Source organism: Dioscorea cayenensis, chromosome 19, assembly GCF_009730915.1.
Source record: "Dioscorea cayenensis subsp. rotundata cultivar TDr96_F1 chromosome 19, TDr96_F1_v2_PseudoChromosome.rev07_lg8_w22 25.fasta, whole genome shotgun sequence".
Classification (NCBI taxonomy): Eukaryota; Viridiplantae; Streptophyta; class Magnoliopsida; order Dioscoreales; family Dioscoreaceae; genus Dioscorea; species Dioscorea cayenensis.
Window position 1 is genome coordinate 30698848 of NC_052489.1, and position 26600 is coordinate 30725447.

Consider the following 26600-nt stretch of genomic DNA (forward strand, 5'->3'; position numbering starts at 1 on the left):
TGAAAGAATCTATTATTATTCCTGCCAAATTGGTTTTGTAAATTACACCGTGTGTCTTGCTCATTGAGCATTGTAGGACGAGCAATACATCTTGATCTAATGATCTTAAATAGTTCTGAAAAGCTTGAGATATCAAGCTTAATTACACATATCTTTTGGCCTAAGTGCACAAAGAACAATTACTTTTGATTTATCTTTACATTAAACAACAACACTGGTGGTATCACAGAAATTTCTTTGTCTTCCCCTTCTGATCTGTTGTTCTATTACTATTGGAACCGCCACCACCTCGACCTCTACCTCTACCTCTACCTCTAGAATGCATAGCACCAGCAGCATGACTATGCTCAACAGGCTGGTTGCTAACTGGAGGAACATCTTCAATAATCCTCAAGAGTTCTTGAATGGGATTAAGCGATAGAAAAGCTTCTTTCGAGGTTGAGCTTTCATCATCAATACCTATGAAACATATGTCCTCCAACTTCAAAGCAGACTCTTCAAGAACAGGAAGTTCCGCATTTACATCCCATCTACGGTGTGGCCCGTGCTTATAATCTGAATTGTACCTGAAAAATGAAAAATAAATCAATCAAATATGTGACTTGCTATCATGGTGATCGGAGAAACCTAATGACAACCAATTAATGTGAAAAATAGAAGGATGGTCTGAACCTGGACAATAATCTTAAGTTTGAATGAACATAAGCAAGATCATCAGCATGGTTTGCATTCAGTCCATTTTGTTTCGCATTACAGATGAAGTTATAATTGGTCCATGGTCTCTCAACAGAGCAAGTGCTAATTGGTTGTGCAAGTACTCTGAATGCTAAATCTCTCAGTTCCTTTGTATCACCACCATGAAATTTCCACCACTGCAAAACGTTGATTTTAGGGTTTTTAGCATCTCTTTTGGCTGTTGGAGAGGAAAATCTTCCCTTCTTCTCCATAAAGGACATGAATTGAACACGGACTGTATCTTGAATTTCAGGATTTGGATACATTTTTTGTATTGCTAATTGGGCTCTGTCAAAAATATGATCATCTAAATCTGTTTGATTATGCAAAGACATATCAGTGACATATCTTGCTGATACTTTAAAGTTCAAAAATGCTGCTAATTGATGACATTACAATAAGCAAGATTTCAAAAAATATACCTGGTTTGCGTCTCTCAGTACCACCAGGACCAGGGAGTTGAAGGTATTCCTCGTCATAGTACTTTGGGTTGAGGGCATGAGCTAGACATTGTAAAGGCATGTTCATTTTATTCCACTTTTCTCCGACAACAGTTTGCACAGCCGCAAAGACTTCCTCCTGACCTTGCAAACTATCTTTGATTTCCCCCAGCATGTTATCCATCCTCTCACATACTTCCCCAATTAAAGGGCCATCTTGATCAGTGAATTTAACCATCTTATATACCGGTTTTATAATACACAATGCTAACTGGAGAGCCTGCCAAAAGCTGTCAGACATAATTGCCGCCTTTACAGTTTGATCTGTGAGTTTTTGTTTTGCATCCAAAGGAGAGGTGCTCGTCCAAACGATCCATTGATCAGATAACACAGCAGCCCGTATAGCATCTTTCACATCAAGTAAAAGGCGAAGAGTGATATAATGTGCCCAACTGGTTGTAGCAACTTTAAGCAATTCCAATTTTGGGTAGGTTTGAAAGATCTCTGCAGCTTGGGGATGGTCAACAATATATTTCACTAAACCCTTGGCAGTGGAACAAGTCCTCTCCAGCCAAGATAGTGAATTATTGTCACTAGAATGGATCAAATCTTTCAATATCAAATGCAAAATGTTAACCATACAAGGTGTCCAGAATATGTGAGAATATGTCTTCATCACTTCATCACTGACAGCTCTAAAGTTAGCTGTGTTTTCTGTGATCAACTGAACAACATTGTGTGGCCCTACCATTTCAAGCACTTTCAACATATAATCTGAAATGCTCCTTGGAGATTTATCAAGAACCATATACTCAAAGGCATGCAAGAATAACGAACCAAATTGATTTGAAGCTAGTATGTTAATTAGAGATTGGTTTTTGACATCAGCTTGGGCATTTGAGATGATCGAAATACCATATTGCGTCCACTTCTGTTTAAAATCGTCAAACTCTCTTTCAACTCTGTGCCTTTCATTCTCCAACAAGACAGTTTGTGCTCTTTCACAAGAAGGGCTTTTGTATCCTGGAGTTCGATTGATTGCTGTAATCATTTCATCCCAGTAAGGTGATCTCAACACACTGAAAGGGATGCCATTGGCGCATAAACAGCGCATGACTTTAGAATCAACATCATTCCCGTCATGCATTTGATAATCTTTCTCCGAGGGACCTACATAGGACAATGCTAAAGAGGGGCCATTGGAAGTCATGCCAAAACTTGCAGTGAGTTTTGATTTCTTCAATGGAGCGCTACTTGGAGAGCTCTCAGCTTGCTCAACCTCTCTTTGTAAAAGCATTTGCAAGTTTTTGTCTCCCTTCACAACAGCACAATAACCAATTCCTTTACTTTCTCCTTTCTTATGACCCATCAAATGCGCATATACACGCGTATATGTCCCATGATATATCTTCTCACAATACTTGCATTTAAAAACATGAGAACCCCCATGAGCATTACCGCATTTTTTCCCCTTAACAACGTGTTTCCATAACACAGTGGCTCCATAGTCAGAAGGAGATTCTTCTCCAACCTGTGCCTCAAAGTCATGTTGCATTTGATCACTCTCACTATAAATTAAATTTTTATCCTCAAAGACAAAATGACCTTCATCAATAGCTGGAAAATCCGCCCCAGTATCACTGGCCCCAACATGTTCATCCACAAAAGCAGATGCCCGAGACATCCTCTGTATATATACAAATAAAGATTCAAAACAGGATTGTAAATAAAGAAAACTGATAATGAATAAGACATGATTAAGTTATTGTCCATAAGTAGAACAAAAAAGAAAGGGGAAAAAGACATGCACAAATGAGCAGTGATCATTTCTCCAAAAATATTTACAAGATAAACCTTAATCATTAATTGATCCAAACAAAGCAATTGATAGATTGGGGCAAAATAGTTTACTAGAAATAAACCCCCCGAAGGGACTAACTATGGCACACCAGTCATACCATTCTCATGGATTGAATGAGGCCAATTTATCAACAACAATGCAAAGGTTTCGCTTTCTTCGTAGAAAGCCTGATCACAACAAAATCAAACCACGAGAACAGACTTACAATTCAATTCCATTACAAGCAACAACTAATTTGACGATACCCACCTGCCAAATAATTGCCATACTGAAAGTTGTGGCGCAGCACATTGCATAATCTTTTAAACAAAAAAAAAAATGAAATAAGTGCCAAATGTAGAGACCAAAGTCAGTGAAGAAACAGGCAAAAGAAAGCAAAAGAGAAATCTCAAACCACCTTATATAAACAAATAAGTGGCTCACCAGAATGATTTGAAATTTTCATCAAGCTAGATTGGAATCTGAATTTAAATCTTACTAATTTTGCAAGATCCAGAACAAACAATTACAGATGGCAATAACTTTGAGTTACTATCTGCATGTCATGTTCCCGTTCATTGCACTAGGATGATTAAGACTAAATTATTCAACTGTATAAAGCTATAGTTCCATTTTAATCAAGAAAAAAACAAAAAAAAACTGTGAGACAGCATGAACACTGAGAAGAAGAAACCCACAATGAAGTTGGGTTTTATCTTTGATTCTTGGAAAAAAAAAATGAGAATATCCAACCACAAAATCTTAGTAGCAAAGCTGAGTGAACAGCGACAAAAATAATCATGGGGGAAACCACAAGGAACCCGATCCTCGTTTCCCATGGAGTCAATCGAGTTTCCCAGCTCGGGAAATAACTAGGGTTCCATAATCAACGCAAGCGCGCAAGAGAAGCAAATTCCTTTCAGACCAGTATTCCGAACCTAATCATCAATTCCCCATCGAACAAAGAAAGAACCCCCAAGAAATCTTCTTTCGATTCATTACTAAAGATTGCTTTTTTACTCGAAAATCAATGAGAATCAAAAGAGAAAACAATGTAAAACCACCAAACGAATCGATTCCCACAACCATGCAAACACAAATCATCAAATTTTTTTTTAAAAAAAAAAAAAACTAGGGTTAAACGACGAATAACAACACCCAAAGCATTAAACGAGAACAATCCTCTCACCCTTTCCTAATCAATCAGCTCCGGCCTCGGCGGCGGTAAGGGAAGAAGGGATCGAAGGAGAAGGCCGTGCGGCGGTTGACTCGAAACTCCGGCCCCGTTTCACAATCCGTTTGAGAAACGGCCGTGTCCAACGTCGAGGAACGCCGATGGGTTCATCGGGGAAACGGGAAACGGAAAAAACACGGAAGCGCTATGAAATTGCTGCTAGGGTTTCACACAATAGAGATAAAAAAAAAAAACAAAGTTTCTGTTCTATTATCTTCCAACGCGTTTCTGCCCCGCGAGGGAGAAACGTTTCTCGACGTTTCTCCGAAACGTTTCTCCCTCGCGAGAAACGAAAAACCAGAAAAAAAAACAACTGACAATGCTATTGTTTGCTAACTTTTTTTAAAAAAATTATTATTATTTGAAATTCTATTATTAATATATATTTTTTTTTAATACTAACGTGGATAAGTCACATGTCAGGAGTTGCGCAAGCCGCCCTAACTCGCACTAGAAACTTATTATCACTTTTTTACATCCGGAAAATTTAAACTTAAGACAATAATCATACCGCTGCGTTATAAGCTCGTCGGCTTCCAAGATTAATAATATTGTTTGTCATATTTAATAATGATATTTTAATGTAAAATATAATAATATAAATTTGTGACAAACACGGTGAATTAATTACTTAATTAATTATCTGACACAATTTAAGAGACATTTCAAGCTCATCACAGTACTGAATTAGGTCAACAAACATAAATAGTAAGCTGTTTTCACATTCATTCTTATCTAGAGCAGGAGACCAGAAAGTAACATGCATGCAACCTCAATGTGTTACTTGTGTCACAAAACCAACGTTCTTTAGTCTTTGAGACTTGTATATAAATACCATTGCTTATGCTCCTATACACACTTCAACCATCACCAGTAGTCTTTCTCTCTCTCCTCAATATATTTTGGTTAATGAAGCAGCTCAACAGAAGTGGAATCTTATTGTAATCTCCTTTAGATTAGCAGCTCTTTGTTTCTCTTTTGCTGTTTTTGTTAGTCTTCCTAGTTTTTTCGTTTCTTGTTTGTATGTTTTTCCAGACTCTCTGTACTTCTTGTTTTCATTTCAATAAATAGCTGATCCAGCTCCCTTTCCCCAAATAAAAAAAGATATAACAGCAAAGAAGAATACATCAGCATCGGCCTTGGCTCGCCGAGCATGGTTTGCCATTAAGACGAGAGCATTATCAATGTTCAACCATGAACACTCCGATATAGAATGTACTACGGCGATCATCATCAGCTGTCATTTGATGAAACACCTTCCTTCCGCTTCGGCTTCTATCTGCAGAAAACTTCTTCGAGGGGGTTGTCGTCGTGCTTCCCGTGCATCAAACCAGTTGCTAGTTTCAACAGTGGTCTTGAACAAGATGAACAAGGTATCGACATGAAGGCGGAGGAGTTCATTGCCAAGTTCTATGAGCAGATGAAGCTGCAACGCCAGGCATCGTTGTCGCTTGCCACGTGATGCACTTATTCATCACTCGAAGACAATTCATTGTATTTTTGATAAATAAATCAAGAAATAAAACAAAGTTGTGGCACAAGAGTATAAATTTGGCAGCATTACGGTACGATATAGAGAAAATACATGTATTAAAACTCAAATGAAATTAGTCAGTAATCATGTATAAACTACATGATCCACCCAAAATTTATCATGCTAAGGATTTGAATGCAGACAAAATTGTAATCCTCCACCACAATTATTTTTCTTTTTCAAAGCTAAGTATAAGCGTAACCAATGAGACGAATCCAAAGCAGTTGATGTCAAAACTCGCGCTACATTTCTTAATTCAATGCAGTTTTCTATGCTTCGATCTTCAGCAACTCTATCCTAAGATACAAAACAGAAGAAGAATTAGATAGCAACAAATAAAATTTAACCCAAAAAAAAAGAAAAGAGATAGTAAACAAAAAAAGGTTTTGATGATCTAGATGAGCTTTTAGGGGTGCCCAAGCAAGAACATATGCTACCTAAAATTGGCAATGTCATCTGGGAGCCTGCCCAAATATGCCTGCAGTTTTCCTGTAGCTGCCAATATAAGACCTAGAAGGAAACCAGCATTGACACAGGATTAAAATAACATAATGTACTAATTAAGAGCTCAAACTCTAGATAATCACGACGTCATAAATTTCCACCATACCAAAAAAATCACACACTGATGCGTGCAGATGACCTAGTGTTCAACAGAATTACATGGCTATAATTGGTTTCAAGGTTATTAACTTCGTGAAGATTTTTGAAGGCCTTTTTCCATGCCAGGAAGTTATTGAATGATACATAATGAATGAAGGTGATAGGGATTACCTAAAAATAAAGCAGATGGCTTTCCAGGCCTTGATTTAAATTCTGGATGAAACTGCACGCCTACATAGTAGGGATGATCTTTTAACTCAAGAATCTGCTCAAGGATGACCGTGTCAGACAAACATGACTTTTAAAAAAGATTGAATCAACAAAAGCAAATTTAGTGGTGAAGTACCTCCATCCTTTTCCCACTCTCATCGCTTCCAACAAACTTAAGGCCAGCAGCTTCCAGTCTGTTGACAAAATCAGGATTTACCTGTAGGAGGTTTCAGCAAAATGCCTAAGCATGCCCCCAATGCCACAACATTATAATTCAAGGGACTTTCAAAGTCCTTCTAGACTAACTTTCGATCAAAGTCATCATAGAGAAGAAACTTGAATCGTGTTTGCATAAATTGTCCAACATTTCATGGTTTAAATGTCCTTAAGAGTGATATAAGCTTACTTACTACCTCCTGCAAAAGTTGAATACCGATTCTGCTGTTTATTAATTGACAGAAGTACATTAGACATGTGCCAAACCATAAAGAAATAGAATGGAGGTAGCCAGTTGACTGTAGAATTCACAAGGTCTACAAAAGCATGCAAAAATTGAGCTGGAACAACAATTTAATACTAACCTCATATCTGTGACGATGTCGCTCATCAACAAAACTAGGGTTTTGGTATCTGGCAATTTGAAAGATTTACTCAAATAGTGTGATCACATAAAAAGCAATCCAATAGGAAGAGAGTAGGGTATAAGTTTATATCACACAGCTTGGAAGCAAGACAATCAGCATCTTTAAAGAAAGTTCTCCGAGATCCCAATCTCATTGTACTTCCCATATGTGTCTTTGAGCCCTGTATGAAAGCATTTAACGTAATGAATTTATTTGCACTGATAAAGCACTCGCACTAAGCATAACTATCAAATACCTCAGGCATAAATATAACAACTGGATAGGGTGTTGAGCTATCAAACTCATCACTGTTTGCTCTTTCCAGATCCAAAACCTAAGTGAGTTCAAGAAATTCAAAAGCAGAGCGAATGAGGTACATATGACCAAAAAAAAAAGAAAAGAAAGAAAGACGTGCATGAAAACAAGACTAATAAACCAGTAGTTTGTGCTTACAAATCTAGAAAACTCAATCACAGAAATTTGCATCCCCAAACAAATTCCAAGATATGGGATTTTATTTTCTCGAGCATACTTTGCAGCCAATATCATCCCAGGCACTCCACGATCACCAAACCCTCCAGGAACCAAAATGCATGAACAACTCTGCACTTGAGATTATGCATGCAACTCTTATATTAAGTACTAATAAACAGAAAATAACTATGATTGAGATTATTAATGTGTCAGAAATATGCCAGAATACAAAGAATGACAATGTACAATAAGGAATAATGAAATATAGAAAGATCCTTACTTTCAGACTTTCCCATGCTGCATTATGCACTTCTGGAGTCTGCATGAGGACATAGATGGAATAAGAAGTACAAAATTAAGAAATTAGACATCAAATTAAAGTTGTCTTGATGGCTCAGTACTGTTCTTGCACTTTCATCCTCAAGATCAGAAGCCGCAATCCATTCAATTGATGGCTTCAAAGAACAAGCAACACAAGCATGCAGAAGGGCCTGCCATATGGAACAATGCAAGTTTTTATTAAATCCAATTATAAGTGATCAACACGAATACACGAATACACAAATATAATTAACATCAAGGCCCCTTGCATTATCAAAATGTCATTGCTTCAATAATCATGGGCTGATATAAAACTCTAGGGAGACCCCATGCCTAGCAAATACTGAACACATGATAGACTTCAAAAGATATATGAGATGACCAAGTGTAAAATATGAGTATTAAATTCACTATCCTAAACATTTATACTATTATTTTATATATTTACTGGTTTATCCAACTTACAACACAAGAATTCACAGGCCAAATGACTGAAGTTCCAAACTAATAATCCTATTTTTAGCAATGTACCTCACATCATTTCTTGATCATGTCTGAGAATGTGACTATCATCCAACATATGAAAATATTGCTGAACCAAGAAATTATTGTAAATAAGATTAAGGCCTAATTTAACACCTGAACTTACTATAGAGTCAGCATTCATTGAACTACCACACTAATAAAGCTATGGCCTGGTATGCAGTAGAATATATATATATATATATATATATATATATATATGCAATTAGTAAAAATTAAATCAAATAAGAAATTGTATTGACAAAGTGGTAGCACCTTCACCACTGATAAATAAGAATCTGTAAGGCCTGTGTACTTTCCAACCATTGCAATTTTAACCTGCAGAAACAGCAAAGTTCAATTACATGCACTTAGCACTTACAAAATAATATCATCGTATAACATCTGGAGAGTTGATTATACTGACAGTTCCCATTAAGTTATCATATAACTCTGCCATCTTTGTCCAGCCAACTAAATCTGGTGGAGTAGCAATGCTGGAAAAAAGATATTCTGTACTTAGTTATCCAAATTAAATTCAAACATTGTCAATTCTGATTAGCAGATCAAAGCATAAATCTTACCTGGCACAATTTAGTTGTTTCAATATAGCCTCATGAGCATTTTGATTCTGAGGAAAGTTTAACATAAAGCAATTAATATTGGCCCTTAGTGTAAAACATAGAACTAGTACCAGGTCGAGCTGGTACGTGAGTGAACAAATATACATAGAAAACTCACACGGAGCAGTAGTGGAATATGCCAAAGGTTAGGAACATCATGGATATTAAGAATATTTTCAACCTGTTAGAAAGATATCCAAATGAGATAGTACATTTTAATTAAGAGTTTGTCAAGCAGTTGTACCCACAAATACATACTGGTACATGGCAAAATTGTGAAAGCTTCTCCTTCGTGCTTGTTCCTAGTGGCTGAGAATCAAGGAAAAGTCATCTTTATTAGAGTCCACCAAGATGTCTAAGGCTTAAAAGATAAAGAAACAGCTCCAAAGCTGTTAAAGCAAGAATGATTATATCATAAATAATCAATACACATGAAAACACTGATGCACACAAGTTCATGACAAAAGCTAGATGAGATAAGAAGAAATACCTGTGCAGATCGGCACGTCAACAGATTAGGAGTCAAACCAAGAGCCCGTAACTCTCGAACACTATGTTGTGTGGGCTTTGTTTTCTAGAAAAATCAAATATATACGAAATACCATTTGCTTAATTACAAAAACAAAACAAGTACCGATCATGCACAAATGATTCTAATAGAATAATCACAACGAAATTTAAGGAAGGAAAAAAAAAAGAAAAAAGAAAAATGGTATTCTCTCTACTATTTGATGACCATAACGAGCTGTGAACAAATAAAAGTAGTGGGAAGGAAAACTCACTTGCTCTCCAACAACCCCAAGCACTGGTACAAGGCTCACATGAATCAGGCAAAAATTGTCTTTACCTGCAATGTGTGAAATTTAAATTAGTCAAGACTGCAAAATATGCTACTACAAGCATGAACCACATACATACCACTGATACAGTTGTGCTGTAACCCACGGTTGTTTGTATGGCAGGAATAAAACCCAACACAAGTTACATTAAAACCGTTTGAACCACTTAACTATTGTGTTTCACCTATATTCATTCATACCTATGGAAATCCAATTTTAGAAATGCCCAACCATTTCATTTGCCAAGTTTCTATTCAAAGTAAACCAAATTTACACTGAAAATGAAATTTGACCCCAACCTAACTCTAACATTGCCTTCTCTAGTTATTTTGTTTACTGAAATGACCTTTCCTTTGCTTTCCTAAATTGGAACATCATCTTCGTTACACTAAACCATCCTTTAAAATTTCTTTGGACACCACACTTTTTGGCCCAGGTTTCACTCACCAAAAGTTCATATAACCAAAATAAAAGCAGGGTAAATACCAGTAAAATAAAAATGTTTCATATGCACCTCATGTAACCCCCTAGCTTTCTCTCATTATATAAATAACCCATCTTCAAACTCAAAGACTCTAAATGAATAGCCAATGTGATTGTCTCAGACTGATGTCAATGTGATAAAAACTGGGGCTGAGTTCTGGATCAATACACCCCCAGCACGAAATAATGGCAATGACAACAGGTGGCAACTGTGTTATCATGCGAGTTCTTTTGTGCACATTACATAATGGGTCTTCAAGAAGTAGTGAGATGTGGCATTGTGTTAATTCCAATAGTATAAGTCATGCAAATAAAAATCAAGGGGCACAGACAAAATTCTACAAAGGCTGTCTTACCAACAGAAAATGACAACTGGCGCAAAGCTTCAATAAATGGCATAGACTCAATGTCACCTAAGACACAAATGAAGCAGTATCACCTGTGAGTGTATATATGTTATCGTTCAATATGTTTATGCTATATTTGCAGTTCCCACTAGTAGAACATAAATTGTGATCTTACCTACAGTACCACCCAACTCTATCACACAAACATCAGCTGGGCCATCATTTCCATCTACAGGAATAGAAGATACTGAGCCAATCCAGTCCTTAATGGCATCTGTAATGTGTGGAACAACCTGAACCATGATTGTTAGCAAGCAAATTTCAAAATCATCAACTCCATTTCTGGAAATAATTTCAATAATCATGGTCTCCGGCAACTACCTGAACAGTTTTTCCAAGATAATCACCCCTCCTTTCTTTGTCAATGACGGACTGAACCAGAATTAAATGCATTCATTACAATGGGACACAAAGGCAAGCATTAACATGACTAGAACTCTCCTTGTGGAAAGAAATTTACCTGATAAATCTTTCCTGTTGTGATATTGTTATCTCTAGTTAGTGTGACATCCAAAAATCGCTCATAGTTTCCCAGATCCAAGTCTACCTATAGATACAATAAAAGAATGAAAAGCACTCATAAATGTAATTGTCATCATTAAAAAATGGCATAGGAAATATCCACCTCTAGATAGCAAGGGAATGAGCAAAAAGAAGAGTAAAAAGATATAGACTCTGATTTAAGATATGCAAGGTAAGAAGGCACCATATAACATTCTGACATGCCCATTATAGCAAGTGTTTAATGAAAAAACAAGTTTAAACAGAGTAAAACATCACACTGATCAGGTTTAAATCAAGTAAATGGCACCAAAGCTGTGGTTGAGCCAGAAATTTTCCTTGTAGAACTAGTGCTTTCTATCATTCTCTATGTTTCCATTTGCTAGTTTGAATTACTAATTCAAATCAAATGTTAAGGATAATTCTAGATTCCCTAGACATTGACCCATCCAGAAAAACGATGATTCCTAAGCATGGACACCGCATCAAAAGACTCCCTTTCAATTATCTAATAAGGAAATTTTATAAGGACTGACTTTGTCATAACTATCCTTTAGGGTAAGGTAGCACATTATAAATTAAAATATGTCTTGCATAAAACAAGATAATGCTGAACAGAACTAAGCCTGCCATTAGGATACATACAATAAACCAGAAACATAAAACAAACTCCATCTACAGATATGTGCGCGTGTTAATTCCAACAGTGACAAGTATACTGGATCATCAGAAAAACAAGTCAAGAAGAAAAACCTCGCCACCATCATCAAGAACAAAAACCTCCCCATGTTCAAAAGGTGACATGGTCCCTGCATCTGTGTTCAAGTATGGGTCTGCAGTCAAAAATTGGGAACATCTGAATTAGTGACTTTATAATCTCCAGCTTCCAGAAATCAAAATGACTGATGGCATGCGAGTGAGAAGTTGTGAAAGTATCAAGCACCTTTACCATCAAGATAAATACACACACACACACACACACACACAGAGAGAGAGAGAGATTAGCTTTGGGAGAATGCTCCAAGCATAACAACAAACAGGTTTACACCAAAATAGCTTCAAATTCTAACTTCTTTGACAAAGAAACAAAATTAAAGAAAAAATGAACCTCATGTCCCCTACAGATAACATGTCACATAGACAAACAATGATACATCTATAAAGGAGAAAAAAACCAAAAAGAAAGCTTTCTCATTATAACCCATTCTCAATAAAAGGTCTACACAGAGAGATGGGAATTTCGGGCCAAAAAAGGAAAGAAAAAACTCAAAAAAGCGAAGAGATTTAACCATGAATCAAGTAAAGGATGCAGAATAGTGCAAAATAAAAAACAATAGGGCCCTTTTTTATTAATTCAAGCCCAAAAAATGGAAAAGCTCCAGGAGAAGAACGAAAGCCCTGCATTTCCAAACGCTTTGACCATAAAAAAGAAACGTACAAAAAGAAAACGTATTTGAAGCGTCCCAATAAAATCACAAAATAAAACCCAAAACCCTTGACATCATACTACACGCGCTTTTAGCAAAAGAAACAATAATAATAAATAATAGGAAAAAATGACATTTTAATTTCTCGAGGAAGCTCAATGCTGCCAAAGAAGCAAGAACAGGAGACTTAAACTCAACCCAAAAAAAAAGAAAAATCAGAAAGGAAACTAATCCAAGAAAGCAACAGATAGACAAAGGAAGGGAAACAAAAAAGTAAACTATTATATTCCTCATAGAAGGTTTCGCCAAAATAAATAAATAAATACATAATAAAAAGATGAGACCTTTCATCATCCAAGGAGGATAATCATTCTAAAATCAAGAACAACCGACTAAAAATCATCAGAAAAAAAAAAACAAAGAAAGAAAGATCATTCACCCACATAAGAAGAACAATGGATAATAAAATCACTAATAATTAACAAAAAAGCAATCACAAAAACGATCAGAAACAAAACCAAGAACAAAAAGCTACCTATTTTGATGGAGGTGACACGAAGGCCACAGGCCTTGAGAACGACGCCGATGCTGCTCGCCGTGACTCCCTTTCCAAGCCCGCTCACAACTCCGCCAGTGACGACCACGTACTTCATCGGCCTCCCCATCGCCCTCTCCATCTCACCTCACCGGAGCGGGAGCCGCAATGCAACCGCTCCAAAACCCTTCTTCAATCGCTTGAAAATAAGAAAATGAAAAGCAATATATTAAAAGAAAATAGAACTCGATGCTCCGCGTGACATCATCTCAACCGTTCATTTATATATCATCATGTTTTTTTTTCTACAAATAGGAGTTAAAAAATCTTAGAATTTTACTTTTTTTTTTTAATCAAGAATATATATTTTTTTAATTATGTGACTGAGATTTAGATAAGAACAAGAAATAAATACATATAATAAATATTTTAGATTTTTCTTTGACAAAAATAAGTTTGACAAAATGATTGAAGTCAATAAAGAGAAAGGCACTTACTTAGCCTTCTTATAATGAGCCCCCTTTGACAAAAAAAAATGGTAAAAAAAAGTTTAAAATGAGTGGGACCAAAAATGAAACCTCATGAATGACACAAGCTTATCCATTCTGTTTATATGTTTATTTATATAGAGTTTATGCAAAGTCAACAAGAGTAGCATATGTTGGATTTATGGTGTTTACTGCAAACTGAATTAATACAATGCTTGCAATTTATCATAAATATTGATGGTATTAGTACAACAAAATTGCTCGATCGAGAAGATTTATATCTGTTGATCAAACAAACTTCACACCTTCACCGGGTCCGACTTCACCGATGAGATAAGCTGAATGATGTTCGGAGAGTATTCTTTTGGATGCCTCATTTGTGACGACGAGAACCATTCCGATGCCCATGTTGAAAGTTCGCCTCATCTCAGCATCCTCAATTCCTCCAGCCTGCAGAAATCGAATTTGTTAGCTTATTATTGTTTGAAAAAGCTTTTGCTGCCAGTGTTCTTGTTTTGGCATTTTGGAATGTTCTGGCATTTGTTGTATATCATTTCTGTCAACAAAGATCTTAGGACTGGTTGTAATGCTTGCAATGGCACAATGGATTGCTATATGCATGTTTGATAATAACAAATTGCAATTTGTAACGGAACTGTCAACAGAGCATTGATTTACAAAAATGATATACGACAGAGCAGAATATAATTCGGCCAGGGTATTAGAATTTCTTCGCAGGCATAGTATGAAAACGAAAAATATATCATAAGAAAATCAATCATAACTGGCTTGTTACCTCTTGTATCCATTTGAATACAGCTGGGGCATCCCAAGAATTACTGAAGATCTTAGCCCCAAGACCAGAAGGAAAAACTCTTGGTATATTATCAGTAAAACCACCGCCAGTTATGTGGGCTATTCCTTTCACCCCTCCTTTGCTTATGATGTCGAGTACCTTCATGTAATTTAAGTTTCAGGAAATGATGAACTTGTAATAAGGAATAAAACAAGGTAAAGATACTGTTCAAATACTTGCCTGTTTAACATAGATAACTGTCGGTGCCATTAGTGCTTCTCCTAATGTTATTGGCTTCCCATTATTTCCAGGAAGCTGATCTTTCAAAGAGAGACCACTATAAGACAGGACCCTGGTTCAAAAAATATATGGTAATTATATGAGGATTACATGATAATTCACAGAAAAACGCGAATGAGTGTCATATACTTCAAAGAATATGAAATTAAAATATCAATGTTGCTCTTGCATGCTCATTTTTATGTACCAGGCTGCATGATTAACATCAAAAATAGGCAAAAGGTGATAATGTACCTCCTCACAAGAGAAAACCCATTGGAATGGACACCACTGGATGGAAGGCCAATGAGAACGTCCCCAACCTCAATGTTCTTCCCATCAATGACTGCATCCTTTTTGACAATGCCAACAGCAAAACCACTGAGATCATACTCTCCATTGGGGTAGAAGCCTGGCATCTCAGCAGTCTACAAACCATGAAAAACATCAGCATATGCTGTCCATATTTTAAAAAAAGAGTTGATTGTGAAAGAAAACGAGAGTAAAATTTGTGTGAATGTACAATCACAAAGATTTGCATAGAAGCGAACACAGTCATGCTTATTCCTTCAAAGACATTAATTCACCTTTAAAATTAAATTTTAATATTTTGCAAAACAAACAAACAAACAAACAAAAAGGAAAAGAAAGAAAAAAGAGAATCATTACCTCACCACCTAAAAGAATACAATCAGACTGTTGGCATCCATCCACAATTCCTTTTATCACCTACACAGTCACAAGGAAATCAAGCTAGATTGCCAAGCATGATAATCACATAGCCATGCACCTCAAATAAGGAATGGATAAATACAACAAGATGGACAGTCATTGTTAATGAAGAAGAAAGAAAACCAGATTATACCTTTTCAGCAAGGTCAACATCCAAATGGCCAGTGGCAAAATAATCAAGGAAGAACAATGGCTTTGCTCCAGAGGTAACAATGTCATTCACACTCATGGCCACCTTACAAGAAACATGTCTATTCAGTAAGTTATAGAATCTAGCTTAAGTGGCAAGGTACATGTTTTACCAAATCAATGCCAATGGTATCATGGATTTCACTTTCAAATGCAAGTTTGAGTTTAGTCCCCACACCATCAGTGCCAGCCACAAGGTATGAATCTCCTGTTGAAAGGTCAATTGAGTTTAGATGAATTTCCAGTCAGTTATATAACTATAAGTCAAACATATCTTTTAAAAAGACTGTGAAGAAAGTTCACTAATTGAGTAAACAAACAGTACATATAATCAAATTACACAACATAAATCCACACCAACCCTTGAAATCGCTACAAAAATGAAAGCTTGGGAGTTCAATGAACAATTTCACGATTGTTTTTGAGATTATATCAGGCAAGCATCTTTAAAACACAATTAACTAATATGAACCATTGAATTCATTGATATAAGCGAACCAGAGACAGGCACAAAGCGAGTAAAGAACATATCATTATAAATAGTCAAAATTTAAAAAAAAATGATTTTGATCCATAAAAAGAGGGATACATAGAAAGAACAAATCAATACTAGCCTTTGAAATCTCAAAAAAAAAAAAAAAGTGAATCTTATATCATGATTGATCTTGGGATTGTACCAAGCTAGCATTTCCCGAAAACAAGCAACTAATAAGAACCATTGAATTCATTGATGCAAGCAAATCAGAGACAGATATGAAGCGCTCATAGTAAAAAATAAAAGTAAACAAATTAAAGATTTAGACTATACCCAGAGGGAAGAGCCCTCCAAAGCCACCAATCCCCGGCGCCATCTTCGCAATCCTCCGAACAAGCTCCGAGCCGGCATCGATATCAACCCCAGCATCCTTGTAAGTCAACTTCTGCACCTCCTCCCCGCCCTTAGAGCACTCGACGGCAATCTTCCTCTTCTTCTCCGCAGCCACAACCGAAGGCAAACACAAAGATCGCTGCGGCAATCGAATCAGACCAGAAGGTCCGGAGAAAACGGCGTTCTGGTAACGCCCTTTGGCCGGGCCACCGCCGATGAGCTTCGCCGCCGCCGTACCCGACCCAAAGCGCGCGCTCATGGTGAATGGAGGTGCTCGGGTTCTGGGTTTTGCCGTTTTGGGAAAGGGCACCAAAGCTTTTACAGAAACCTGCCTCGAGATCGGATTTCTTTAAAACCTATTTACGAGGCCTAATGGATGGTGGATACGAAGCTCATCTGAATTATTGAAAATAAATATAAACATTTTTTTTTAGCAATTGTGCAGTTAATTTGATACCTTATAAATGCAATTTCCTGATGATTTTTAGTTTTCATTTGCAATTGTTTACATAGAGTGAAATGATATATATATATATATATATATATATATATATTACTAAAAATTTATGTGCAAAATTAATAAATAATTTTTTTATGTATTTATTTATTTATTCTTATAATGTGGCAAGCTAGGTATACATTCATCCATTACATCCATATAAATCAAATGTTATAAGAGGCATAATAAAATAAATAAAATTTTCAATTGTTATCATTTACAATAATAATTAAGCCTATTTTAAAAAAAATTAAAAAAATGGATAAACCATATTCATTAAAAAGCACTTGAAACAAAATATCCATTAAAAATGAAGATTGATAGAAAAACAACACTAAATAACATAAAAGAAAAAAAATACAAAAACAATATAAAACTACTTACTCCCACCGCCTCGAGATATGGAAAGATAAATCAAATGTTTTCGTCTATTATAAAAATTATGTATAATTTAAGAGGCAAAATAAAATAAATAAAATTTTCAATCTTTATAATTTACAATAATTATTAAGTCCTTTTTTAATCATTTATTATTTTTTTTATTTTACAAATATATATATACAAATGAATATGTGTGATAATATAAAATAATAAAAATAAAAGTCCAATGAAATAAGGACATGTCATCTTCAAAAAAAAAAATGCTGTTTGATGTTTGGAACCTTGAATCTAACTTGAGAATTTGAATCTAACTCCCTCTCCTACAAAAAAAAGTAGCCGTTGAGTGCCCGTTGTCTCCATGTTCATGTCCTCTTTTTATATATATATATATATATATATATATATATATGTTTATTTAGTACGTAAATTCGATAAAAATTAAATGACCTCACTTGTCTCGTGTTCCATCTCTATGTCATTAATGGTAGTGTCCCTCTCTTCTCTTTCTCTTTTTCTTTCACTAAAGCTACTCTTCTTCTAGAACTTCCACTCAAGACCCATTTCCTGCATTGAAGGAAGCTGTGACCTTTGATTTAGTGTACAAATGTGAGCTTTCTAGTTGATATTGAGTTTGCTTTTCTATTCCTTGTAAAAGTTGTGAATTTTGAGAATTAATGTTTGTTTTCTTTTGCAAATGATAGAGAAGTACTTCACTACTGATGCTGGTTTTGCTCTGCATTGCTGCCAAAGTTGTGAGCTTTCTGTTGATCTTGTGTAAAGTTTTGTGCTTTTTGTAGGACTTGTGTTTTTTTTTTATATTCTTGTTGAAGAACTTTCACTTGAGTTTGTTTTAGTCTGTGGATTTTTTCTTCTTTTTTGGGTGGAGAAGTTGTGAGCTCTCTTTGAGATTGAATCTGTTCTGGTGTTTGTTCTGCATTGCTTGCAAAAGGGAATTGAAGTGTTTTATGCTTGGATTTCATGATCAAGGTGTCATTTTTCTTGTCCAAAGGAGTGTTTATTGGAAGTAATTGCTTGCTTTGCTACATGAATTCATATTAGACTTGAATCATTTTGCTTCTTTTTGTATATGATCTTTGTTTTAACTGTTTTCAAATTGTAGGATTTATCATTGAAGTGATGATGATAGCGTGGATCTGAAAGGCTCTTGATCTCAAAGAAAAACAAAGAAATGGGGGCAGAGAAAGGCAGTAAGAGAAGTGGTGGTTTCTTTCACTTGTTTGACAGAAATCGAAAATCTCGAAAGAAACTCTTCGCCAATGAGAATATTTCTCCTGGTTAGTCTATAAAATCTTCATAATCTCTGCATCAAACTTGTGAACTTCTAGAAAATCCAATCTTTAATTTACTTCAGCTCACACTATAATTTTCCTGAGCAGAAGGAACAAAGCAAGTGAATCGCATTCATGACAATCAACAAAACACAAGGCTTAATTTGGTGAGAGTTTACAGATTTGATTACCATGTGTTCATGTCCTCATCTTGAAATTCAATTCATTTGGCCTTGTTGGTTAACAACTTATTTTATTTGCTAGATTGACGACGAAGATATTGTCAGACTATCAACTGTCATAGGAGGTAGCAGTTATAGTTCTGCTTCTTCAGTGACGGATGATGGAGTTAATGGAATTAGAGCTCCGGGACTAGTGGCAAGACTAATGGGATTGGATCCTTTGCCAACATCAAGTGTTTCTGAATCCTTTTTTATGCCTTTATTTGATAAACGGCAATTTCAAGATAAACTTTGCAATAAAAGAAGCCATGTGTCGTACACGGACGATGAATTCGGCTTTGCAAATCACAGAATTGATAGTAATAAAAAGATGCCAAGCAGCCCAATCGAAAGGTTCCAAAGAGAAATGATGCCTACAACTTCAAGATTGGCTAGATCACTACCAATCACACAGCACAAGCTGTTATCGCCAATAAAGAAACCCGGGTTTATATCTGCTCCGAGTGCGGCTCATATAATGAAGGCAGCAGCAAAGATCCTTGAACCAAAACTTCAACAAACATTCGGTTCATCTTCAACTTCTCTCAAGGTTTGTGAATCAAGGGAGAGTGTCATCACATATCAGAAGGCATCAAAGATTGCAGAATCGTCATCGAAAAGATATATGGAATCAACCGTGGCAAGGACACTGAGAGGGCAACCTTTGAGTAAAAGTTGGAATGGATCAGAATGGAATGCAAATTCTTCTAGGCCTTCACTTGACTTGGAGAAGAATAATTCAGATAAAACAACTGGTAAAGGAAAATCAATCTCGCTAGCAATTCAAGCTAAGGTGAATGTTCAGAAAAGGGAGAACTTAGGTGCTTACACTAGGAGTATACCGGCGGAAGAGAATGCGGAATCTAAGATGAACCAACCATTCCAAAAGCATAAACAGACAAACAAATCTTCGGCAATTCACACTACTGGTGTGCTCAAACAAAATAATCAGAAACAAAACTGTCCAGTAAGTAGAGAAAAGTCAGCTAAAAAGGCATTGATCTCTAACCAGAAACGAAGAAAGGCAGTTCACACGGAAACTTCCTCCGGCAAGAACAAGACTGTAAATAAGCTTTCAGTAAACCAGAAAAATTGCCTGAGAAAGGAAGTGTTGGATAACAAAAACTTGTCTCAAAAGAAAAGATTGATTGGTGTCAGTAAGCAAGAAAAACCTGCTCAAGCCAATGTTCTTATTGACGAGCAATTAAGACAGAAGGAAGATGATGAAGGAAATGGTCCAGATGTTGTTTCTTTTACATTCACTTCTCCTTTGATAAAAGACTCAAAGGATTGGAATGCGTTTCACCGCGATACTTTATGTGAAACTTCTCCGGGGCTGAGTGTTGATGCCTTGAGTGTTCTTTTGGAACAAAAATTGAGAGAATTAACATCTGACATTGGATCACCACCTGCATTGCAAGAATCCATGGTTGCTTCTTTAGATGATGTGACTTCAATTGATGGTCAGGTGACAGGTACAGAGGAGAGTTTGACGGTATGCTATGCTCTTCTAAACTTTTTATCAGATATTTCACCTCTATTATTTCATGTCTAGATCATCTAATTGAATCACTACAGGAAGTACAAGGGCCACTTAACTTAAAGCTTGAACACAACCACCAACAACCAAGTCCCCTCTCCGTGCTCGAAGTTGAGTTCTCTAATGAAACTTGCAATTCACCTGAGAGTTGGGATGGTAATAAGGCTAAAACAGTCCCACTATATATTTTCATATGGTTTGCTCCAATGCTTACTACAATTGATTTTTCTCTTGGCAGAAAGCAAGATGTGTTCATCCTCAGTTCAAGCTCAAAATGTAGCTGGTTCAAACAACAGTAGCAGAAATCCAACAGCGGCAGAAGAAGAGAAGGAACTAACAGATTCAGCTTCTTCCAGAGAACATACATCAAAGTTCGACAATTTTGGGTTGTCACTAAATCCTAATCTTCTCAAGAATTTGGAAAGTGAAGATGGAGGACAGATCACGGATTGTGAAACAAGGCAGAAACTGTTGTCAGATTGTGTGAATGAATGCTTGGAAGTGAAATATAACAAGTACTTCAGGGCAGGATACAAGAACTGGGCAAAGGGATCAAGTTTGATTGGGAAGGAGATGACTGAGGAGCTTTACAAGGAGATATCAGGGTGGAAGAGCATGGGAGAATGCATGGTTGATGAGCTTGTAGACAGAGACATGAGCAACCATCTGGGTAAGTGGACTGACTTTGAAATTGAGGCTTTTGAAGAAGGAATAGATATCCAAAGAGATATTTTAACTTCTTTGATAGATGAACTTGTGCATGATCTTGGCAGCAAACGCTAAATGCTGCTGTGTTCTTTCTACCTTAATGAAAAATTCTTTTCTTTTTTTTTATTACTCAGAGAAACTAAGCCTAATAGAGATGATTGCTAATTGGATAATAGAGATGATTTGAATCCATGAAACGATGATTTACATACAATCCAAAACACACCACCAAAGTAGAAAGTAAGGTTGTTGTAATTGTTCTAACAAAGAACATTCAAACATCATATGTTCTCTATACATTGATAATCAAAGGTTGCCTTCACTGACTAGAGGAATAATTTCCTGTGTTTTCCATTTGCAAGTTGGCAGAGACCGTCGTATGCAACCGCATCTGCAAGAGAAATGTGCTTTAGAATCACCAGCGAAATTAATAGCGATAATGTATCTGCCATATGGATGCCACATTAGAAGAGTAAGGTGCTAGGAAACATTTAACTGGTTTCATGATATTTAAGCATAATATTTCAGAATGGTAAGAATCAAAACAACCACTTGACATACAGCAAGAACTTTACAAAGATAATTCAGTCATGATGACTCCTCACTTTATACGAATCATAAAACCATCAACTCTCTGATAAGAAAGTAAAGTGCTAAGAAACATTTAACTGGTTTTATGATATTTAAGTATAATATTTTAGAATGGCAAGAATCAAAACGACCACTTGACATACAGCAAGAACTTTACAAAGATAATTCAGCCATAATTCCTCACTTCATACGAATCATTAAACCATCAACACTCTTATTAAAAAGTAATCAGAAAGGAAGCATGCAAATGAAACCTGTGTAAAAATTGCATAAAAGGATAGAGAAGCATTAGAAGAGTTGAAACTATTACCAAAATTCTCGCCCAGGTCAGTGGAAATTTCAGCGCGAATGGACTGGTTTCCATCAGCAATTCCGATAACCTCCACAAAGTGTGACAAAGGAAAGGCCGGAGAACCCTTCACGGTTAACTGCTGCCCATCAGTTGATTTTCCCACAAGCACACCACCTTCATTTCGTATTACCTGCACCACTGCCCGAACCCTCCTTCCTGTGTACATCTTAATAAGTTCCGCATTAGCAAAGACTGCAGGACTCGATGTATCCATTTTCTGCAAAAGCATAAAATGTATCATGTTTAAGCATCAGGAAAATATTTAAATAGATGAAAGAACAAGCAAAGCAAATATCTTCATATCATTAAACATAACAAAGCAGCCAAAACTTGAATATAAAGACCAAGACAATGAAAATGGATTTACATTAAACCTAGACAAAGAAAATTGCAGACAAATACATGGAAACATACATAAATACAAGTTTATCCAAACCCTAATATTTGGCCACCTAATCTACGGCGAAATCCAAGCATAGGCTTCACAGGAATTACACCCACATCTCCAAGGAAGCCCTAAATTTAAGAAATTTTCCCAAAATTAATCAGTACATAGAACGATGAAAAGAAGTTTGCTTTCTGATAATCCAAACTCTGATTTCGCCAGATCACCAACTCAAACCCTAAAATCCCTTCCTCTACGAAACTATCTTCAAGAAATAAACCAAATTGCGTGACATCCGAACACCAAATGGAACTCAGCACGACAAAGCAAAAATATAACCAAAAAAGAAAGAAAAGAAAGAAAAAATCAGATCGAAGAACACAGATAAGATACTAGGGTTTGTGCTAAAACCCTTAAAGACGAGATCATCATCTAGAAATACTAGAGAAAGATCGAAAACTAGGGCTTACCCGGTGCGTCAAAGGAGTGAATCAGATCGAGTGGTGGAGGAGAGAATTAGGGCAGGAAGCGAGATTAGGGTTTCTTTGGTTGTGCTTTTATAGCAAGAGAAATGGCGGGAAATATCACGAGCGGGGGTGATCGGGTCTGTTATTTCAAGCTCGGTGGTTCAAATCAGGGTTAATGGCTGCTCTTTTTATTAAAAAAAATTCATTGTGGTTTGAAATATTTACAAAATTAACCAAAAAAAAAGTTTTAACTTAAATAGGCAAAATCACAATTTTATTTAAAAACTAACTTATGACATAAAAATATATATTTTTTTTTAAATTTTATTAGTTTTTTTTTAAATTCTGCTAAATAAAAAAATTTAAATTTTAAAAATCAAACAAAATCATGTTGAAAAACCATGTTTTTTTATACCACAGAGTGACTTTTTATATGAATGGACAATTTAACCCTATTCAAAATAACAAAATTAACACTTTTTTTTTATAAATCTGAGAAATCACACATCATACAATCAGAAAAATCACATTCTTTATTTTGCAAATCTCTAGAAACCGCATAGAGTTTTTCCTTTTTATTTATTTTATTTGTTTGTTTTATTTGTTTTTTTTAATAGAGTGGTGTAAATTGTAATTGAGTTTTTTTTTATTTCTAAATAATAATTAGGCTTTTAATAATAACCCAAGAATGTATGACCTCGCAGGCGTACATATGCGAGAATACAATATCACAAAAATTCAAACTCTCACCGCTCCGCACATTATACAAAAAGACCCATATTAATGCTTCTAACCACTTGAATCAAATGATTTTGACTCATTCATTTTAAGAATTTATGAAATTTGTCAACTTTCTTTTTCACTCTACGTGCATTACATAAACTACTTTCATATCAATTTTCCTTTTTTCATATTTTATCTACACATTTTATTAAAAAAAAATTAAGAATAAAATTTGAGAAAAAATTATAATGCAAAGTTAGGCATCTAAACTAGCTACAAAGAAAACCTGTTCAACTAAGAAAAGTAAATTAAGTGAAATTTTAAGCAAATAAGCAAAAATTTTCAATGGATTTTTTGAAAAAAAAAATTCAATGAATTTGTAACAGTGAACTCGTCTGCCTCTAAAAAGAACTGTTGGACTTCAACAAGAAAAGAAAATAATGGTAATTAATTCGCTAGCTCTTCAAAATATAATGCCATATAGTTATAAATAACAAATAAAGTATTTATATCTAATACGAAGTTACAGCAACTGAAAATTCACCTTTTAGGAAATCCTTTCAAGCCTCTCAATTTCTTTCTTTTCTTGGCACTGCTAGAATCTTTCTAGATTTAATTCCTCAAAGTTATGAAGCATTAAACCAGAACTAAATATTGACATTCTTTTACCTTTTTTCCTTTCCGCAATTAATTAGATAATTTGTTTAATGGCTTAATCTAACACACTAAGCACAGCTAACTGCTTTTGGCTAAAGAGCACATGATCTAGTACCATACAACAATTGTAATCATAATACATTTTCCTTATTCATAAAAATGCTGTTTTCTTCAGGAAATTAAAGAGGTTGTCTAAACGAAGTAAACATAATTCTCACTCTATTCTCTTTCTTACCAAGATAAGACTTCCTTATGATATAAGGAATAATATGAGATCTAGTTCCACACATCCCATTGATGATTAGCAGATGATTGATTAGCAGAAAAAATAACTTAATGTAGATGTGGATGAATCTCCACTTACTTCGGAAATGAGATCACCTTCCCCACCCCAGCTGGTTCCACACTTCTCATTAATGAATTTGACAAAGTCATCTGATTCACTGTTGTTCTCTGCGTAAAACTTGAGTGTAGGATAGTCAATGAATCAATGAACAAACCTGAGCATACTGTTCAGAGCACAACAGATTGAAAAGACAAACATAAGAGTACATTGTCTAACAGGTTAAAAGTTAAAAAGAAAATCAAACAATAGCAACATGATTATATAACCCATTTTCAGCTGAATCCATGTATTTATCCACATCAAGATTTGCAATTATAACATCTTGATCTGGTTTGTATGCTGTAGTGAGGTTTTCATATATCTGTGAAGAACAGAAGAAAATATTATTTGAGCTATAAAAGCATCAAGCTCATGCTCAAATATCAGAAAAAATATATATATCAAGCTACTCACAGGAGCAAGGCTCTTGCAGTGTAAAGAAACAAAAAAACATGGAATAGTTAAAAATTCACAGCAATGATAATACAGCAAGAAAGCTACACACAATGAGATATTTAAACTATACAGATGAACCTAAAGAAGACAAATTAACTCACCATGGCATATAGAAGCACTCAGTCAGTCAATACAACTACACTGGAAGGAATCAGAGCCACTTCCTCATTTGTTCCAGTATAAAAGAACCCAGTGCTATGTTAAACAGGGTCAACCTTCTACAAGACTGATATAAATGGTAAATGGTAAATGGTAATTTGATATTGGAAACAGAATCATAATCAGTGGATTAGTTAAAATAAGCAAAACAATTAAGAACATTCCAGGACAGTACCTCCTTCATTATTTACAAACTCAGCAAGTCCCTTAACGGTACCATGGCTGTAATATCTTTTATGAACATAATGATCCATGCAGAAATCATAATACATAAAAAGCGTAGAGAATGGCAATATATCGCAATCACTAGTTCGGTTGCAAGGACTTTTGGGAACCACGCAATTGTTGGCACTCACATGCCATGATACTTGCTGCGTAGACTCTCGTACTCAACATAGTCCACCTCAAAGGAAAAAGAAATAAATGACAGAGAAGAACACATGATGAACATTGCTCTTCATCATGAAAAACTCATGGCTGAAATAATTAAACACGGACGAGTTACATCAATGCACATGCGTAAAGTTTATGTCTCAATGCACCCGTGTCCTCACTGTACATGAACTAAAATTCAAACTTAACTCTACAGCAATAACGCAAACACTCTATACAACGAACCCGAAACCAATAAACCCAGCGCTCGTTGGCCAATCCGGTAAATCAATGCCCACAGTACACATGATGTATTATATTTAAGAGTGAAAAAAGAGTTTACCTTCCCGGTCAAAATGGATTTTACTCATGTTCAATATCAAGCTTCTCACCATACTGATAGAAATACACAAGTAAAACAACATCCCTGTCAGTAAAACCCCCACCGACCCAAAAAAAAAAAGAATTTTTATGCTTGTGCTAAGTAAATACTGATGGAAATACAAAAGGAGCATGATTTCAAATAAAAACAGCATCTTTCATCAAAACACAGAGAAGAACATCATTCAAATAAACACATACAGGAAAAGAATCAGTTTCCCCTAAATTTTAGAGAAATTTACATGAGATCAAATTGAAAGTAAAATCTATGAAATAAGCCTATGGGATTCAACCCTAAGCATCACAAATCTCGTATAAACTGCAGGAAATC

At 35.5% G+C, this 26600-nt stretch overlaps 5 protein-coding genes across 12 annotated transcripts; 1 reads left to right on the forward strand and 4 right to left on the reverse strand.

Annotated features, from left to right (window-relative positions):
* Positions 1–4472, reverse strand: LOC120283937. Of its 2 annotated transcripts, XM_039290749.1 has the most exons (5): positions 4205–4472; positions 3286–3335; positions 1158–2862; positions 673–1048; positions 1–566 (listed from the first exon to the last, which is right to left on the reverse strand). In XM_039290749.1, the coding sequence occupies exons 2-5, from the start codon at positions 3325–3327 to the stop codon at positions 224–226; spliced, it is 2466 nt and encodes an 821-aa protein (XP_039146683.1). In that variant the 5' UTR covers positions 3328–3335; positions 4205–4472; the 3' UTR covers positions 1–223. The 2 variants fall into 2 exon arrangements, with proteins under 2 accessions (XP_039146683.1, XP_039146684.1); XM_039290750.1 differs by lacking the exon at positions 3286–3335 and having other exon boundaries at positions 4205–4469.
* Positions 4473–5835: 1363 nt separating this feature from the next.
* Positions 5836–13562, reverse strand: LOC120283939 (CTP synthase-like). 2 transcript variants are annotated; one of them, XM_039290756.1, is made up of 23 exons: positions 13352–13562; positions 12143–12222; positions 11349–11435; positions 11210–11260; positions 11004–11121; positions 10838–10894; positions 9942–10006; positions 9650–9733; positions 9418–9468; positions 9278–9340; positions 9121–9167; positions 8964–9033; positions 8813–8875; positions 8095–8184; positions 7974–8012; positions 7673–7822; positions 7476–7553; positions 7315–7400; positions 7178–7226; positions 6733–6813; positions 6558–6651; positions 6221–6293; positions 5836–6075 (listed from the first exon to the last, which is right to left on the reverse strand). In XM_039290756.1, exons 1-23 carry the CDS (start codon positions 13491–13493, stop codon positions 5907–5909), a joined length of 1887 nt encoding a protein of 628 aa, XP_039146690.1. In that variant the 5' UTR covers positions 13494–13562; the 3' UTR covers positions 5836–5906. The 2 variants fall into 2 exon arrangements, with proteins under 2 accessions (XP_039146690.1, XP_039146692.1); XM_039290758.1 differs by having other exon boundaries at positions 5965–6080; positions 13352–13561.
* A 361-nt stretch (positions 13563–13923) lies between these two features.
* LOC120283940 (phosphoribosylformylglycinamidine cyclo-ligase, chloroplastic/mitochondrial) lies at positions 13924–17002 on the reverse strand. Its single transcript, XM_039290759.1, has 8 exons — positions 16644–17002; positions 15949–16043; positions 15780–15881; positions 15584–15643; positions 15170–15342; positions 14876–14987; positions 14636–14794; positions 13924–14289 (listed from the first exon to the last, which is right to left on the reverse strand). The coding sequence occupies exons 1-8, from the start codon at positions 16960–16962 to the stop codon at positions 14128–14130; spliced, it is 1182 nt and encodes a 393-aa protein (XP_039146693.1). The 5' UTR covers positions 16963–17002; the 3' UTR covers positions 13924–14127.
* Positions 17003–18025: 1023 nt separating this feature from the next.
* On the forward strand, positions 18026–21483 carry LOC120283938. Of its 5 annotated transcripts, none has more exons than XM_039290751.1 (7): positions 18026–18189; positions 18285–18335; positions 18704–18878; positions 18981–19039; positions 19137–20588; positions 20672–20789; positions 20872–21483. In XM_039290751.1, the coding sequence occupies exons 3-7, from the start codon at positions 18773–18775 to the stop codon at positions 21414–21416; spliced, it is 2280 nt and encodes a 759-aa protein (XP_039146685.1). In that variant the 5' UTR covers positions 18026–18189; positions 18285–18335; positions 18704–18772; the 3' UTR covers positions 21417–21483. The 5 variants fall into 5 exon arrangements, with proteins under 5 accessions (XP_039146685.1, XP_039146686.1, XP_039146687.1 ...); XM_039290752.1 differs by having other exon boundaries at positions 18285–18332; XM_039290753.1 differs by lacking the exon at positions 18285–18335.
* Positions 21484–21523: 40 nt separating this feature from the next.
* On the reverse strand, positions 21524–26273 carry LOC120283941 (replication protein A 14 kDa subunit-like). Of its 2 annotated transcripts, XM_039290760.1 has the most exons (5): positions 26232–26273; positions 25459–25583; positions 24881–24979; positions 22243–22501; positions 21524–21732 (listed from the first exon to the last, which is right to left on the reverse strand). In XM_039290760.1, exons 2-5 carry the CDS (start codon positions 25459–25461, stop codon positions 21668–21670), a joined length of 426 nt encoding a protein of 141 aa, XP_039146694.1. In that variant the 5' UTR covers positions 25462–25583; positions 26232–26273; the 3' UTR covers positions 21524–21667. The 2 variants fall into 2 exon arrangements, with proteins under 2 accessions (XP_039146694.1, XP_039146695.1); XM_039290761.1 differs by lacking the exons at positions 24881–24979; positions 25459–25583; positions 26232–26273 and adding an exon at positions 23140–23272.
* Positions 26274–26600: the final 327 nt, after the last annotated feature.

What these genes read in the sequence shown, in the direction of transcription:
- LOC120283937 (XM_039290749.1), bottom strand. Translation starts at nt 3,327, where the DNA reads ATGTGCTGCGCCACAACTTTCAGTATGGCAATTATTTGGCAG. An exon ending in GTATGGCAATTATTTGGCAG is followed by an intron (nt 2,863 to 3,285) that starts GTGGGTATCGTC and finishes GTATATATACAG; the next exon opens with AGGATGTCTCGGGCATCTGC. An exon ending in TACTGAGAGACGCAAACCAG is followed by an intron (nt 1,049 to 1,157) that starts GTATATTTTTTG and finishes ATAATCAAACAG; the next exon opens with ATTTAGATGATCATATTTTT.
- LOC120283939 (XM_039290756.1), bottom strand. Translation starts at nt 13,493, where the DNA reads ATGGAGAGGGCGATGGGGAGGCCGATGAAGTACGTGGTCGTCACTGGC. An exon ending in TTCTTGATGATGGTGGCGAG is followed by an intron (nt 11,436 to 12,142) that starts GTTTTTCTTCTT and finishes TTGTATCTATAG; the next exon opens with GTAGACTTGGATCTGGGAAA. An exon ending in GATTGTCTTGCTTCCAAGCT is followed by an intron (nt 7,227 to 7,314) that starts GTGTGATATAAA and finishes TCAAATTGCCAG; the next exon opens with ATACCAAAACCCTAGTTTTG.
- LOC120283940 (XM_039290759.1), bottom strand. Translation starts at nt 16,962, where the DNA reads ATGAGCGCGCGCTTTGGGTCGGGTACGGCGGCGGCGAAGCTCATCGGC. An exon ending in CAGTTATCTATGTTAAACAG is followed by an intron (nt 14,795 to 14,875) that starts GCAAGTATTTGA and finishes AATTACATGAAG; the next exon opens with GTACTCGACATCATAAGCAA. An exon ending in TATTCAAATGGATACAAGAG is followed by an intron (nt 14,290 to 14,635) that starts GTAACAAGCCAG and finishes CGATTTCTGCAG; the next exon opens with GCTGGAGGAATTGAGGATGC.
- LOC120283938 (XM_039290751.1), top strand. Translation starts at nt 18,773, where the DNA reads ATGGGGGCAGAGAAAGGCAGTAAGAGAAGTGGTGGTTTCTTTCACTTG. An exon ending in CAATGAGAATATTTCTCCTG is followed by an intron (nt 18,879 to 18,980) that starts GTTAGTCTATAA and finishes TTTCCTGAGCAG; the next exon opens with AAGGAACAAAGCAAGTGAAT. An exon ending in GTACAGAGGAGAGTTTGACG is followed by an intron (nt 20,589 to 20,671) that starts GTATGCTATGCT and finishes GAATCACTACAG; the next exon opens with GAAGTACAAGGGCCACTTAA.
- LOC120283941 (XM_039290760.1), bottom strand. An exon ending in AAGGTGATCTCATTTCCGAA is followed by an intron (nt 22,502 to 24,880) that starts GTAAGTGGAGAT and finishes ATGCTTTTGCAG; the next exon opens with AAAATGGATACATCGAGTCC. An exon ending in TGACCTGGGCGAGAATTTTG is followed by an intron (nt 21,733 to 22,242) that starts GTAATAGTTTCA and finishes TTTCTCTTGCAG; the next exon opens with ATGCGGTTGCATACGACGGT.